Here is a 17,629-nt window from a genome sequence, read left to right as displayed (position 1 = left end):
TCCCATGGTATGACAAATGTCTCAATTCCAGTGGGGGATATGTTGAAAAATAGTGCAACAATTGCTGTATCTGTTGCAATAAATATTTCTATGCAATTGTGCTTTTTTTCTATAAACGGCCCAGGGAAAGTCACTTCTGGATGTCTTCATAATTGCGGTCGAGTGGCCAAAATTTCTATAAGCACTTCTTTTGACATTATTAACATGGTGGAAGAAAAAAATTAACTTTTTTATCTGCCCCCATCAGAACGTTTGCTTGTAAGTTCATTTATGTTGTATGGAGCGGAAATTTGGGGTTGGGAAAATGCGAGGAAATTAAACAAGATACAAACGGATTTCCTAAAACGAATACTTGGCATTGGAAGAAGCACAGCTAATTGCGGAGTGTTGAAGCAATTAATGTGAAAGTCAGGATGGTAAAATACTGGCTAAAATTATATTTGGGGACCAATCGCTTTTATGGGCGATTTGTTGCAGAGTTCAACAAACAGAGGGGTTTGGAAAAGGATGAATTTATAAACTACAGAGAGGACTTCGTCATATACTGCGTGTTCAGTTCAAAGTGTGTCATGGCTCGCTGTATGCCGTCATGTGGCTAGCCGATGAGACTAGAGAATTCAATCTGCCTTCATTTCCGCAGAGGCGTATTACCTATGTGCCAGAGAAGTTGCCTGGCAAGTACGGCGTTCATTCTGAAGAGTACTTACCGATACGTACCGTAACACCGGTAGTGGCAGGAATGTGAACTGTTTGGAAACACGTACTGAGGTGAGTTTTTTTCTTACTGTCGGGGTATGGGAAGAGGGTTAAGACGATTACTTACGTACAGTGTTTGTTGACATTAACTTCGACGGTCAACATGGACACGGAGCATTTGATTTGTATTGTGGAATGTTGCCGTACGCAACCGATGATAACAAATACCCTGCGTACGACTTGCCCGCACAAAACAGTTCGAAAGAGGTTATGGTAGCACACAGACCGTACAGATCGCCATCTGTTGCTACGACGTTCAAGTATACCGTACACGTTCTCAAGTTCAGATTGAACGCCTTGATTAATAGGCAACATCTCTGACATAAAAGCTGAAACTCGCTTCAAATCGCTGACTCTCAACAGTGACGTCATTGTACACATTGAAATGAACACCAAGTAGGAATGGGTTGGATGAGGGGAAAAAGGAGAAAATAATAGAAGAAATATGGTTTATGACGTAATGTGAAGATGCGTCTATTGAAATCGAGAAGCAGTAGATTGAGTACCAACATTTGGAAAAAATCCTCACTGCATTTACAATCAGTTTTCTTGCTTAATTGGGGGAGGGATGACTACATAAATTCTTGTAGCAAAGATAGTAAAGTGGGTTAGGCGTGACTAAGATTGGGGGCATGAAAGGGTGTTAAAATTGTCACCGAAGATAGAGATCGCATCTGTCCATTGTGTGTAGAAAAGGAGACATGAGCACACATTGTAGTCCATTGTAAAGAAACAGAATATATCCGGATAAAATATCTACCACCCTCGATGCTAAGTCGGAATAGGGATTCGCTTGCATGTCTTGACCTCATGGGGAATAGAGAATACGAACAAAAGACTGGATTGTTACTCTCCAAGGCGAGACACCTTAGAGCATCAGCTGTTGAAGTTTATGATACGAACTGTTGATGAGATAATGCTAACTATTCGATTATACACTTTTATGCCTGTTTGTATGCTACGTTAGGATATGTGATATAATATGTCTTGTTTTTACCCATTTTCATATTAATCTGTATGTTTTATGGAGAATGGTTTGATTTAATCATAGGTAAGGGGAGGGGACAAAACCTACAAATTATGGCTTGTTTTGTAAAGCACGTACTGTCAAAAGAGCCGTGCAGTGGATTTAAGGGTAAATTCTGTTAGTGTAGTGCATCTGTAGGCTACATCATACTATTGCTGAATGAATCCATTTATCTATTTCTACACATAAGCAAAAGAATTGCTCTTCTTCGGTTTTTATATTTATAGTCTCTTTCTAAAGATTTTACAAGTTACTACAGGGCGTACTGAAATTCGCACACACGGGATACATCGTATAAATCCTTGACGAAAATAGAGACAAAAGTATTTGTGACAAAAATTAATATGAATAATTTTTAGTTGCAGAATAATGTGAAAAACTGCACAACAGAGAATGTCTTGGTAGCCTGCACTAGTATTATAACGTTCACTGTGTTTAACATTTTAATTAACAAGAGTAAGATGCAAATTAATGGATATATAATAATTTATCACGAAATTCTGAAGGAACATAATGTATGGTAACACAAATAATTCCCTACATTACAGAAAGATAATTAAAATGAAACATGAGGGAAGTGATTTGAACAGCGAAGGTTTGGTTTCAAAACTTCTACGATCACAGGAGTAAAAATGTATTTGCAAAATTTAGTGTTGTTACATTGAGCAATAAAAAATCGGCGAGACGAAATTTTGTCACTAATATTTTCGTCTTCTTTTTAATCCAGGATTTACATGTAATATGTGTGTAGGATTTTGTTACACACTGTATGTTAGATTCAGTTCAACACAAATTGCCTCAGTCTGTTTCTTTGAATTGCTATTATGTTACTTGAAATAATACACGATTTATCAATACTATGTAAGTGGGTTGCCCGCAGTGAATTGTTTAAGTCCTTCCTCGATGTTTTCACATGACAATGAAATCCAAACACTGAATTTGAATGCAAATGAGAGACACTTGACATTTATATATTAGAATACAAGGAAATTGAATGATATGGCGCAGTTTAATTTAATAAAATAGCAGACAACTCTATCTGTGAGAATTGTGAGTTTGAAAATCTATCCTGGACGAGTAACGAGTCATAAAGAAAGCTAACTGAAGGAGTATAAATCTCCATATCCAAGCCTATAACTGCCACCGGGTATTTACCCATTTGCAGTGTCAATAAAGAAATACATACACATACATATAGGTTATTTGAGTGCGGTGTTTTTTTGCTGAAAGATATTGCCTTAGATTGACTATAAAAATGTATACAAAATTCCAATATATATGATCATCAATAGAATTTAAAACAATTGAAATAAGACACACCACCATCACGATCGTCGTCATCATCATCATCATCATCATCATCATTTTAATTACGATTTGAGCATAGAGCCCCGTTCTCTACTCATTAGAATTATTGACTCCATTTAAATCTCCGACAACCTACATTTCTGCGTGGAATATACTGAAATATTTTTTTCCGAATCCTGTTTTCCCCTATTCTCTCCAGATGTTCCATTTGTAGTTAAATTCTTTTGTATGTTGTGTTATTTCTTCTATCTAAAACTACTCTCTAATAACATCACTTCTCTTGTATTCTACTATAGATTTTGATATTTTTAAATTATACTTTGTTCTTACTTTGTAAGCAGCAATTTGCAGACCTTCTTTTGAATTGGCTAACACAACTTGATCGTCCAAAAAGAAAATACAACTGAAGGAAAACCTTACTTGGAAAACATCCTAAGTCCATTGAACTACATTTTTGAGGAGAGCAAAGGAAGAAGAAACTATAGACGCTCAAAATAAGAGTAATAATTCTGCTGCCGTATAAATATTGGGAAACTAAATTCTTGTTTCCAGCATTGAAGATGTATAGTTCTCTTCAAAAGTCGAGGAAGATTTGAAAGTTCTTTTACTTTGTTAAAAAGCAAGTTTATAGAACAATAATAATACAGTTTTGTTTATAAGAAAAAGTATTAAAATGTTCTGTCACTCTAGTTTCTGAGCAATTAAACATATTTTCACATAGTTATTTTAGCATTAGAAAGACGAAATGTATTATAAAAAAATAGCCTATATGTATTTTGCGTTGTATATAAAGTTATTTTTTTTAAATAAAAGAAACTTTAGATGTAAATATAAAAAAAAAGAGTAATGAAATAAATATTTTTATAATTCAAACACATAGGTTAGAGCTGAAATATTCTTTTCTACAGGATGGTTGCCTATGCAAAATAGAACACATGTCGGGTAGAAAGTCAAATTCGGTAAATTTTGGACTTGGGATATTTGTCAGTTTATATCTTTCAATAAATAATCAGTTGAATTAATGGAAATAATATAATATAAAACTAGTAAATACGGTTTGACGAAATTCTATCAACTTTAAGTATTACCTGGGCTCTGAACAGAAAAAGAAGAAAGATAGAATCGCTAGAAATTCGATTGTAAAGATGACTACTTTAATGCATGTCGGATCAAGTGGAGTCTCCCATTTTCCTGCCAATGAGAGTATCGTTCTTTTAACTTGGATGCAGGGAAATCATAATTTTGAGTGAAGGTTATAAAAATCAGACAAGCGGCTACCGCGCATAAAATGATCTACTGATAGGAACAAAGAGCAGTCACGAAGTTTAGTGTACGCCATAAGGTAGATACAATACAACTGTAAGGGTGTAAGGTACAGGTTGGTATTATTGTGATACCAGTAATATTGTGACAGTCCTTTTAGAGAATTTATTACAATTTTACTGAGCGAGAGAAGAACCGGTTTTGTGCAGCAACTTGTCCACGAACATTCCCTTAATACGCTGAAGCAAAAAACCGGTCTTCCTCCTCTCGCTCAGTAAAATTGTAAAAAATTCTCAAAGAGCACTATGACAATATTACTCATATCACAATATTACAGTACGATTATTTAGTCCTGACAGTCGCCGACGATGTGCGCCTGAGTCAGGCGAGTCCATTTAGTTACGCCAAGGGGTATTTGGGTTATTCACTCGCTTGCCTTCGGAGCGATCAGATGTCATGCGTGCGGTAGAGCGGTATGTTTCAGTAGAATTAAGCTACACTGCATTCCTTTACCGACCGCTCGCCCTTACCTCTACTCCGGAATTCTCCCCGATCCTCCTATTACTTCCCATCTTTCGCGTCGCTGAGCTGTTAGGACTAAATAATCGGTCTGTACCAACCTTTATCCTACATACTCCTTTCACTGACATAAATTCAGTAAAATTCAATATTTAACTTCTATATAAAAAAAAACTGAAAGTTAGAATTTATAAAACAGTTATTCTGTATGGTTACGAAACTTGGACTCTCACTTTGAGAGAGGAACAAAGGTTAAAGATATTTGATAATAAGATGTTTAGGAAAATATTTGGGGCTAGTGATGAATTCATTAGCATGACTTTCTCCGAGAAAGAAATGAAACTGAAGTACCTATGTTCTTGATTTACCGCAAGTGAAAGGTTCTTGTCCCTGACAGGGTCTTCAGGAGAAATTAGTAATTTGTCCATTGCGTTGGCATTTGATCTTGAACAACTTCTACAGTTGAAAATATCATTAAATAAGATTACTACTACTATCGAACCACGGAATTTGATTGCTGGTTACTTCACTTCCTAGTCTTATTCAAATAAAGAGATCCACTTTTCATCGTGTATGGAGATCGTCTTACAAATTCGCCATCTTAAAGGATATTAGAGTAGCTTACTGTAGATGTCATTACGGCTCCTGTATTCATCATTGCCAATGGATTTTGTAGACGCTGGTTAATTGAAAATCTGAAACTTTTCCAAGTGACGAAAAGCCATTCCTCACGAAGAGTTCATGTGTTATTGACAGTATCGGGTGTTTGACAGCCGTTCTTCCAATGCGATTGATCGAGCCGCGACTGAGGTTTGTTATGCTGGAGTCAACTTTATTGAAAGGCTTGAACCAAATCGATGCAGTACGTCTACAGACTACTCATTCACCTTCAATTCTAACAAGTTTCTTCGCCATCTGCATTTGAACTTAAATCTCTTTTTAATAATAAAGTAAAACCACACGAAAGGCTAAAGTTATATAATACTAGTGGCTTGTGCAGCAAATGCTGCAAACTAAGTTCATTAGACGTTGAAATAAACATTTTTCAGATTTATTTTCAATGAAGAATACCAGACATTCGGAAAGTCATTTGCTTCCATAACAATGAAAGATACTCTCTCTCGAGCCAATACTGAAGAGAACCACGCATATAAATATCTACACCACACCGCCATTAAATATATGAAAAATACCAAACCCCACTTGATTAATAACTACCCAAAAAGTATTTTATTTTTAATAATATTATCTTACGCAAGTTTTATAGCTTTCAGTAACATATACTATATAGCCGCCACTCAGTAAAATATAGAAATCAAAATCTAATTTAAGTTATTATCTACATTTACTTATATAACCCCAAAACGTTTCACTTTCATATCATCAATATAGCATTAATATATATAATTACTGAAAAATAGTCACATCACGGCATTAACTACAATAATATTTCATTTCTAATGGTAATAATGTCATCAAACCACCTCAAGTTTTGTAGTTTTTAATATCCAATATACAGCTGCACCCAGAAAATTACACACCTCAGAATCGAACCTGTAAATTACTTTTAGTCAGTTAAGTTTTTAATAACCAATTTAATTTGAGCTCTAAACATGTCAGCATTCTTGCAGATCATGGCCTTCGTGTAATATTGTTTACTGTAGTATGTGTTTTGTTTTATTCTGAAATGCAACAAGGCCGACTTGATGCTCGCTTCGCTTCTCCTGAATGCAATGCTAGTTCTCAAAACTGACGACAGATGGATTTTGGAAAATAGGAAAATTATGTAGGAAAATTGACATTTCACTGAAAACTACTATTTTTCCGAAAAACTCTGGATTCCAAGCTTCAAAATGAGGGACCATTTATTAAAAACCGTTCAGCCGTTTTCCCGTAATTTCCATTACCAGTTCAAATTATATAGTTAATTTGTTTATAGCCTAACTACTAATAATATTAGCATTTGGCTGTGGTTCATTGTGTTGTCATAGTAACCATTTGAATTTATACCATTTTTCGTTTCGCTAAGGGTCTAATAACGGGTGGCCATAAATATAGATATTTTGAGCTTTACTATCAAATCACCTTTTGTTACGTCATGACAAAATAAACACACATTACTACGGAGACAGAAGTACACGTTAAAGTAATAAACACATGTGATATATAATTCTGTGAATCTTAAAAAAAAATAAATATTAAACTTTCTAAACCCTATGACAGAACTGTACACGATTTATCCTCACTGAGCACACTCGCGACTCGCAAGTGCCAGAGATTGCTGAGAACGCTCGGCCACTGTACGGAAAAGGAGTGAGAGGCAATAAGAGGTAAAAGAGAGGTCAGGAGTTTACAGGTCATAGTTCCAAAATGTATACACATACACAGAAGAAAGAGTTTTTCATATGGAGTTAGAATTAATCGATTTTCTTTGTATTTATTTTGAGAGTATATTGCTCAGAGTCCTAAATATTGAAAGAAATGAAAAGGAATTAAGTTTTATACCTATGCAATTTTGTATTTAAGTTCATTAACTTTATTGTCACTCCAGATGGAAAAACATTTTTTTTAATGTACCGGTATTTTACGTTTCATACTGCGATCCTGTTTCATTGTTATTAACATTAACATGAAGCCGTACAGGCGAAAACATTTATACTTTTCGTTTAGTAACATGTTGTAGCAAATGAAGAGTTTGCGGGAAAAACGGTGAATGTCACATTTCTGTTAAGGATTAGGTAATGATCTAATTGAATCTATAACTGCAAGATGTATTGCTGTTTCTATAGAAAATAAAGGAAAGGATTACTGTATTCGTGGTGGTAATTCTCCTTTTTACCAGTTTTCATAAGAACAACACTAAATTTCGTAGTGATCCATTGAATTAATGACATCAAACTTAACAAAATTGTGACATTAATTGTTTTTCCCGCAAACCATTCAAATGTTAATTTGCAATAAGAATGATAAGTCATATGATTGAAAATTTTAAATAAACATATTTCATAACTTTGTAATTGACTTATCTGATAACCAAAAACGAATTGTAAAAGAGGAACAGAGATTGGGGATGTTTGAGAATAAGGTGCTTAGGAAAATATTTGGGGTTAGAGGGATGAAGTTACAGGAGAATGGAGAAAGTTACACAACACAGAACTGCACGCATTGTATTCCTCACCTGATATAATTAGGAACATTAAATCCAGACGTTTGAGATGGCAGGGCATGTAGCACGCAAGGGCGAATAAAGAAATGCAACCAGAGTGTTGGTTGGGAGGCCGGAGGGAAAGAGAGCTTTAGGGAGGCCGAGACGTAGATGGGAGAATAATATTAAAATAGATTTGATAGAGATGGGATATGATTGCAGAGATTGGATTAATCTTGCTCAGGATAGCGACCGATGGAGGGCTTATGTGAGGGCGGCAATGAACCTCCGGGTTTCTTAAAAACCATAAGTAAGTAAGTAAGTAAGTAAGTAAGTAAGTAAGTAAGTAAGTAAGTAATAAGGAAATGCCTTCGAAAAAAAAACTCTATAAAGTACGTCATCCACTTTCGAAAATAAAATTAGACTTTGTGTTAAAATGAATGTTTCATTTTTTTTAGGACGGGGGTTAGAAATGAAGAGTATGGATATATAATAATAGAAGTAATTAATGAAGGACAGGCAATATATTTTTTTTTAATATGAAGCCAAATTTCCGAAATTATTTTCAGCTCTAAAAAAGAAATAATCACTATTGTTCATTCAAAGCATATCGTACGATTCTATTATCAACAGTAATCTCACTAGACGTTTTGATTTTATCGATAAATCTGCTAGTGGAACACGAGCAGATTTATCTAGAGAAAATCAAAACTCGAGTGGGATTTAATTGACTATTACACGATTAGAAGAAAGTATATAAAGATTAGAAGTAACGAAGTACTCCAATACAATAAAATATCAATTGACTTACGAAAATACAACTGTCTTCAAATGTATTATTGTACGATCTCAACATTAGAAATATTACGCAAGATGCATGCTAGATGGCAGTAGTGAGCAATGCCTTCTCGTCGAGAAGTTCTCGATCTATTATACACGATGGCAATGTTACTAGTCAAGAAGGCTTTGTTGATTCAGTTTCATTTTTATTAAAATGCAACATTCCACTTCAATTATCCGAATCCCAGTAATCAACGTCACTTGACAGATGATTTTCAATAAATCTTAATATTAAACAATCTCTGATACGTGACTATCCATAATATCATATAGCAGAAGCTATAACATAGCCTAACTAATATACACAAGTGTTAGAAAAGTTTTAATTAACGACGATGACATAAAAAATAAACATGAATAATTTTATAAGGAATAATTATTGAATGTACAATTTTCAAATTTGAATGTGGTTGGTGGTTCAATTGATGTTATATTGAACGTGTGCGTAATAGAAGTGGAACTCGTTGATTTAGGCCTACATGGTGTATTCAACTTATTGAGGATTTCCGAATGGTGCTCTTCATTTATTTGTAAATCGGATTTCAGAAGATGCATAGGTATGATCAGTGATTTTTATTAATTCTTGTTCTTGAATGCCAATGCGAGTCATATTTGAAACTGCTGTGCATCGACTGGAGTGGTTTGTAATTTTATATATATATATATATATATATATATATATATATATATATATATATATATTATATATATATTTTTTTTTTGACGTCCAGACCAGCGCAGTTTCAAATGCTGGCAAACAAAGAAACAAATGCTAGGGACGCGATAAAATTAAGCAAATGCTAGGGACGCGATAAAATTAAACAAATGCTAGGGACGCGATAAAATTGTGCGATAAGCAGCCATGATTGGTTGAAATACGCCCTTTCGTACCGTTTTATTGGTCACAAGTAGTGTGACGTAGTAAGAGTGTAATAGTCATTCTAATATTACAAACCAAACTAGTGATCGCAGAGGTCTATAGCTGCTCTCGATTTCGAGATATTACTGAGAGATTCCGCGCGGCACTGTTAATTTTATACGCACATTCTGCACTCTCAGTCTCATAGCGAGATGTGGACACACAAGTTAATTTGTTTATAGCCTAACTACTAATAATATTAGCATTTGGCTATGGTTCATTGTGTTGCCATAGTAACCATTTGAATTTATACCATTTTTCGTTTCGCCACTGGTCTAATAACGGGTGGCCATATTCGTTAGTGAGAAAGAAGTATTTCACGTCAAAATATGTACACACTTTGAGGGCAAACATCATCGTCACCTTGGATGAAGTTTAAGTAAAGTTATGCATTCTATCTTTAGTATTGTTTGTAATCAATTTGCTTTAGTGGATAATGTCTTAACAGACGTCTACTTAAATGTTTCAGGAGGAAGAGCTGCGTTGCTCGGGAGACCCAAAATTCTCACACCTCAGCGACGACCTGCACGTCGAGATCACAGCTTTCGCTCCACCTGCGGAGGCACACGCTAGAATTGCTTATGCTCTGGCCGAAGTGCGTCGATTCCTGGTTCCGGTAAGTCACTTCACAGTTCTACATACTCTGTTCAAAAACTTTTCCAAATATATATATATATATATATATATATATATATATATATATATATATATATATTTTTTTTTTTTTTTCCGCCGAAATGAATAATGTTATGTGCCATATTTCTGTTTCTGGTGTTGGCATCATTCATGACGTCACTTCCGTGGAAGTTTCATGATCATAATCATTGTTTTTGTGTGTGGCAATGGCTGTTGTTTGTGTAATATTTGAGCCGCTCAGAGCAAATGTGGTGTACGTCAAAACTGGGTAATGAGGTTTAAAGTAAAAATTCTGTAAAATTTGTAGTAGCCCAAAGTAGCAATTAATATGTCCTTCTTGCTATCCACTGACTACTAATAGTTTAAATAAATGGAATATTAATTGCTTCTTTGCGCAGTATTTTACAGAATGTTTCCTTTAACCCTCATTACCCATTTTTGACTTACGCCACTTCTGCTCTGAACGACTCATTTGTTTTTCGCATTTCAGAATGTGGGATACCTTATAGAAAAAACGCACAAACATAACATTTTGTGTTTCTTTTTTTCACAGATCTTCTTCAGAGGCATTAAGAATGCTTGACGAAGCTTATGCTAAAGCAGCAATGAAAAAAAAAAAAAACACAGTTCTATGCCTTGTATAAACGTCTTTCGAAGATCGACCGGAGCGCTGGTCGTCTTTGATAACGCTACGAACGAATATCACACAAACCAGTTGCCACACAACAACAATGATTATGATCTTGAAACGTCATCAGAAGTGACGTCATGAATGATGCCAACATCAGAAACAGAAATATACAACATAACATGATTCACTTCTGCGAAAAAAAAAAATGTATATTCCGGAAATTTTTTGAACAGAGTTTTACTTCTGAAAGTCACTGAATCTTATAAATTGAACCGAAATACAGGAAAGATACTCTTAGATACAGATCTGGGAACCTTTCAACGTGCACCAATTACACAAGGAAAGTAAGTGACAGTGAAATGAAAAGACGCATAACGTATCTTGATTAGGCCGCATAACTTCGTGTAGAGCTAACTACCTGTGAGTGCTAAAACTTTTCGATGTGTGCAAAGCTTGTTATTTGACTAGTCCCATTGTACTCCTTGTACTTCACTTGATTTCCTCATATTTTCCGTTGTCCTCTTTATATTTCTTTGTATTACCTATATTAGCATGTTTCCCTGTATTCTCCTTATATTACCCTTGTTCTTCTAGTGTTTCCCTTATTTTTCTTCTCATTGTTCTACTTATATTGCCTTATTCTCGTTTTTCAGTTCGCCTTGTAATCTCCATGTACTCGTAATATTTTCCTTGTACTCCTCATCCTCTTGTTTTTCTTCTGTCTTCGTTTTCTTTGTATCTCATCTCATTGCTTTTACCTTGTTCTCCTTTTATTCGTCTTGTTTGTCTAGTGTTACTTCCGTTTTTCTTATGTGGCTCTTTTTCCTCTTGTGTTCCCGTTTCCTCCTCCTGTTATTTTTTCGTTGTATCCTCCTTTTTCGTTGTATCCTCCTGTTTCGTTGTATCCTCCGTTTTCGTTGTGTCCTCCTTTTTCATTGTGTCCTCCTTTTTCGTTGTATCCTCCTTTTTCGTTGTATCCTCCTTTTTCGTTTTATCCTCCTTTTTCGTTGTATCCTCCGTTTTCGCTGTATCCTCCTTTTTCGTTGTATCCTCCTTTTTCGTTGTATCCTCCTTTTTCATAGTATCCTCCTTTTTCGTTGTATCCTCCTTTTTCGTTTATCCTCCTTTTTCGCTATATCCTCCTTTTTCATAGTATCCTCCTTTTTCGCTGTATCCTCCTTTTTCGTTGTATCCTCACTTTTTCGCCCCTCGTATTCTTCTTGTTTCACTCGTATTCCCCTTGGTTTTGTTGCATCTCACTTGTTTTCCTTGCTTTCCGATTTTTTCCCTTGCATTCTCCTTTTTCTCCTTGTGTTTCCGTTTTTCACGTTGAGTTCTCTTATTATCCTTATCTTATTCTCTCTCGCCTTTTCGTTCCCAATGACAAATTCCACTGACAAATTGAAGAGTGTCATCCCAAAACTCGATCAGTCCATTTGGCCATTTTTATTATTTGTACATATAAGTGATTATGTTTGAATTTTATATCATTATATTTAAAGCATGTTTTCTTTCAAAACAACGCCAATTCTTGTCTTTTTTTTTAGTAGGTTATTTTACGACGCTTTATCTTTGGTTATATAGCGTCTGAATGAGATGAAGGTGATAATGCCGGTGAAATGAGTCCGGAGTCCAGCACCGAAAGTTACCCAGCATTTGCTCATATTGGGCTGAGGGAAAACCCCGGAACAAACCTCAACCAAGTAACTTGCCCCAACCGGGAATCGAACCCGGGCCACCTGGTTTCGTAGCCAGACGCGCTGACCGTTACTCCACAGGTGTGGACTCAATTCTTGTCTAAAAGTTTGTGTTATTATTCATGTCACTTGAAAACTCACCCAGTCTTTAGACCGGCGGATCAAAAAATTAGCCCAGTCCTTTCATAAAAATGGAATGAATGCGTTTAGGATCACACTTTTCAATTACTGAAAGAAGTTGAGCTGTTATATAATTCTAGTTTCTCTCTTCAATTTATATAAACATCGATAGAGTACAAAAAATGTCATCCTTAATAAAAAATATTTACTTTGTAATTTACCGTCTTGTAATAATCATGTTCAAATTTCTCTACACGAATGCTAGCTTCTCGCAACTCGAAGACTATCTCATTAAAAAAATGAAGTTAAAAATAGAAGAGTCTGGGACAGCTATGACAGATTGAGAAGATTGATGCTTTACCTTCATATTGATCTCAATTTGACTCTACTGCCATATCTATTTCTATGTTTACCATGATACGACAACGTTATTTTACACATGATCCAGACAAATATGAGCATGCGAATTTAGAGATGGAATATGGAATAAAAACTCCCTTTCAAATATTTAAATCAGAACTAAAATTCTACTCCAATGTTCCCACTGGATGGGACTCAGTGCCAGCAGTCTGGTTTTTCCCCAGACCGGGGTTCGATCCTTGGCGAAGTAATGAAGAATTGAAGTCCTCCACGGAAAATGAATTTTATATCAAATTCTTGAAATACGTGTTGTAGGTGAAAAAAGTAATTTTGATGCATTTTTAACTATAACATTAAATTACTGAATTCAATGGTTGTATATACTTGTGTCCTTGTTGAGCCAAATGGTTATTAATTATTATTAATGTATCTCCAAGGCGACGAGCCCTATTTTACTAATGTGCAGTATGCTAGGGCTACAGTTTTATACAAAAGGGATATTAATGAAAGTAACCATAAAGACAAATAGAAAAGAAAAATAAAGTAGTCTACACAATGTAAACAAAACACAAGCAATCTGTAATTTAGACATTGCGATAGTTAAGCAAACATCAGGCATCATCAGTGAAATGGTTGCGATAGTAAATACAGACCTAATGAAATATGCTCCTGAAATTATTTACCTTCCTTATGAAATATGAATTACAATTTGTTGGTTACAACCTTATTCCGGGGAAGTCTTCAATTTGTGGTGAACAAAGCTCTTCCCTTTTCATTCCACTAACACTCTCCACTTTTCCCTCTTTTCATCCGTGATCCGCAGTATTTATAAATAAGTTGGGGAGAAGTATTTGGTATAGTACGTGTTTCCCATGCTGATATAGGCTACAGGTCCTAGGGTTAATCAAGTACTCGTCTACGGATTGAATTTCATTCTATCAGGCAGGATGGCATACCTATCAGCTTCGAATTCACATTTGCTCCGGACCGCCTGTCGGGTTTGAACAATCGATACATATAGAAAGTATAATGTATCCCTAGAAACTTAAGTTAATGCATCCATTCCGGGTGCTCTCCTGGAAAAGCTAGGTATCCATCCACACTATCGGGAGTGCGGAAGGTCTTGTATATTACAGCATCAATCAACGCCATTATCTACCAACAGATTAATGTAGAGCATATTCTGGATACGCAGAATACATCACGTTATTAATATAACATCCAGGTAAATAACACATGAGTTAATCCTAGATCTAAACGTAACCGAACAGTATTTGAAATGTATTAACATGTCCTGTTGTAATATGTGCAAGAAATTATTTATATTATTTCGAGTTACAATAATAGCGTCTATTACAAATAATATATTCATCACTTTCTGGATTCCCTACTTCGCATCATTTCTTTTTTCTTCTTCTTCTCCTCCCCAACTTCCCCTCCAAATTCCATGTTACTCCACTTTCCCGTATACAACATATCCCTCTTCGCCTTTAAAACCTATTTCTTCTCTTGATCCATTACTACCCTTTTTTTTCTACGTAGGAAGACACGCAGGCAAGCACCGCAGCCTTAGGCTAATTTTATTATGCAACCTCCATATATTGGGATGCTTGCTGGAGTCTATTTAGAATCGCTCTTCAAGCGCATGATTCACTGCATGGTGTCATCGTATCGATTTAGCCACAGCATCCAGTTTTGACTGGAGACCTGACCCTCCGCCTGCCTATGATGTTATTCTACAGCCTCCTCAGATCGATGGCATTTGTTCGTAATTCATGTGCCTGAATCTGCTGCATCCTCAACCAGAAGAACATGCCGCAGTAGATTCCACGACTCACGAAGGCGCCATCTATCCAAGGGAGCTACACTCCCCCGGTCACCAGCAGTTCGCTTATTAAAGCCCCTGTGGCGTCGCTGGATGTGTGCAGCTCCCGCAGGCAGATTCCGCCTATAGACAGATCCTGGAACTACGTTCGCCATATCCTCCCGGTTGACCTGTAAACTATTGAAATGATTAATGGAAATGACACTAATGAAGGCGAAATGAGTCCGAGATCCAACGCCGAAAGTTACCCAGCAATTCTGCTTCGAGTGGTCGAGGAAAAACCTTAGAAAAAAAATCCAATCAGGTAACTTGTCTCGACTAGGACTGTAACCCGGGCCCGCTCGTTTCACGGTCAAGAAGGCTAACCATTACTCCACAGCGGTGGACTACTCTCCTCTCTTACCTTTTTAACCAAATATGCTGTACCTGAACAGCAGTAGTACGACCAGGTATTCACACGATAAAGTGGTAGGGTAGATTAACAGATTATGACTTTCATTCTCCGCTCTGAAGGATCTCAGAAACATATTCGAAGTTACGCAATCTAATATTTACGTAGCCTTTGCAGAACCTACTAAAGAGCCAAATTAGTTCTTTCCACTAAACTATGAATCGCGTCCATTACATGTAAATCACGTACTACCATGCACGCGTGTACATTTAAGGAAGAAAAAGAACAAACGGGACGTGGTTATGCGTCATAACCACTTGAATGTTTAAGTAATGTACCGGAAGCTTTGAATCATCATGCGTGGCGTTGAGTGATGGAATTCACGCTCTGGCAGCTTAATAGCTCAAATAAGCACTCCTACGTCACCATCAGACGGGATATTTCTCCACGCGCTGCATCTAGACATCCGTAATGGACACCATCTGTACAGACAGACGCTTTAACGATCTGGAAGCGTCAGGTCTTCCTCGTAGCCGAGAGCTTGAATTGATCTCCATAGTCTGGATCTTGTTTAATAACAATAGTGGAAGGCTTAATGGACTTCTGAGCTTACTACCTGAGAAGTCTGACATTAAGGTAAATGGAGTATATCATGTTTATCAGCCTGTTTGCCTCAAGGGACTTTAGAGTTATTACTAGGAGACTTGGACTGAAGTTTTTACATTGAACAATCAGAAAGATGAAGACATAAAATAATGAAGAGTTCAAAATCATTTCAAAGATGGAATCTAACTTTAACACCAAGTGAAAATAAGAGTAAGAGGTAAAGATGTCCAATGAAGTCGGAGAATATTCAAGAAAGGATACGCTTGTGAAAACAAAGTCATAATCAGGGTAGATTTATATTTTATGATTTTCAGAAACTGATATTGAAATACAAACATCTGAATAATATTTTACATGAATACGCCTACAAAAATGCGTGTGGATTGGAAAGAGAGAAGGCTGTTCAGTAATCTTTAAATATGAAACAATGAGTCAAAGTCAGGATAGGAGAAGAAATGTCAAAAGGAACTGAAACTGGGAGAGGAGTACTTCAAGGATGACCATTACCATCTACACTATTCAACATCAACTTGGAGGATTTAGTAAAGAACTGTTTTCAGAATATGGGAGAAGTGATAGTAGACGGAAGAAGAATAAAGTGCATAAGATTTGCTGATGATATGGTGTTGTTAACAGAAGAGGTGATGATACTAAGCGATACGCTACTGGAGCTAAATGACAGCTGTGAGTAGTATGGAATGAAGATAAATGCAAATAAGACGAAGACCATGGTCTTAAGAAGGAAACTAGAGAAAGTGAACTTTCGAATTCTAAATGAGGCAGTGAAGTTAGTGGACAGCTTCAAATACTTGGTGAGTACTAAAAGCAGTAACATGAGTTGCTGCCAAGAAGTCAAAAGGAGGATAGCAATGGCCAAGGAAGCTTTTAATAGAAAAAGGAGCATCTTTTGCTGACCTCTGGAGAAATAACTAAGAGACTAGTGAAGTGCTTGAGTGGAGTGTAGCATTGTATGGGGCAGAAACATGGACATTACGACACAGCGAATAGAAGCATTTGAAATGTGGATATGGAGAAGAATGGAACGTGTGAGGTGGAGAGACAGAATAAGAAATGAAGCAGTGTTGGAAAGAGTGAGTGAAGAAAGAATGGTGCTGAAACTGATCAGGAAGAAGAAAAGGAATTGGTTAGGTCACTGGCTGAGAAGAAACTGCCTACTGAAGGGTGCACTGGAAGGAATGGTGAACGGTAGAATAGTTCGGGGCAGAATAAGGTATCAGATGAGGAGACAAAGAGGAAAACAAAATTGGAAAGAATGAAGAAAATTGAGTTTGCAGTGAAAGACCTGCCCTTAGGCAGAAAAATGAATGAATGAATGAAAGAATGAATGAATGAATGAATGAATGAATGAATGAATGAATGAATGAATGAATGAATGAATGAATGAATGAATGAATGAATGAATGAACTCCACCCGATGCCGTCTCAATTTTTCCGCTTATATCCACACAACTCGAGTGGGCTGACAAGATGCCAGAAACCCACATCGAGTGCACACAAAGTCTGTGTGACTTGGAATTGTGGTTTTCTGTTAACGTACCTACAGTAACGTATATATTATGCAAGTC

At 36.2% G+C, this 17,629-nt stretch overlaps 1 protein-coding gene across 1 annotated transcript in view; it reads left to right on the top strand.

The window, feature by feature from the left end:
• LOC138697072 (KH domain-containing, RNA-binding, signal transduction-associated protein 2-like) overlaps window positions 1-17,629 on the top strand; it is a 619,870-nt gene that overhangs the window by 378,017 nt on the left and 224,224 nt on the right. Inside the window, exon 4 of the mRNA XM_069822668.1 lies at window positions 10,247-10,393. Within this exon, the coding sequence (XP_069678769.1) occupies window positions 10,247-10,393 (147 nt within the window). The remainder of the gene's footprint in view (window positions 1-10,246; window positions 10,394-17,629) is intronic.

Source organism: Periplaneta americana, chromosome 3 (genome assembly GCF_040183065.1).
Source record: "Periplaneta americana isolate PAMFEO1 chromosome 3, P.americana_PAMFEO1_priV1, whole genome shotgun sequence".
NCBI lineage: Eukaryota > Metazoa > Arthropoda > Insecta > Blattodea > Blattidae > Periplaneta > Periplaneta americana.
Note: the sequence above shows the minus strand (reverse complement) of the source record. Positions and strands in the feature narration are given on the sequence as shown.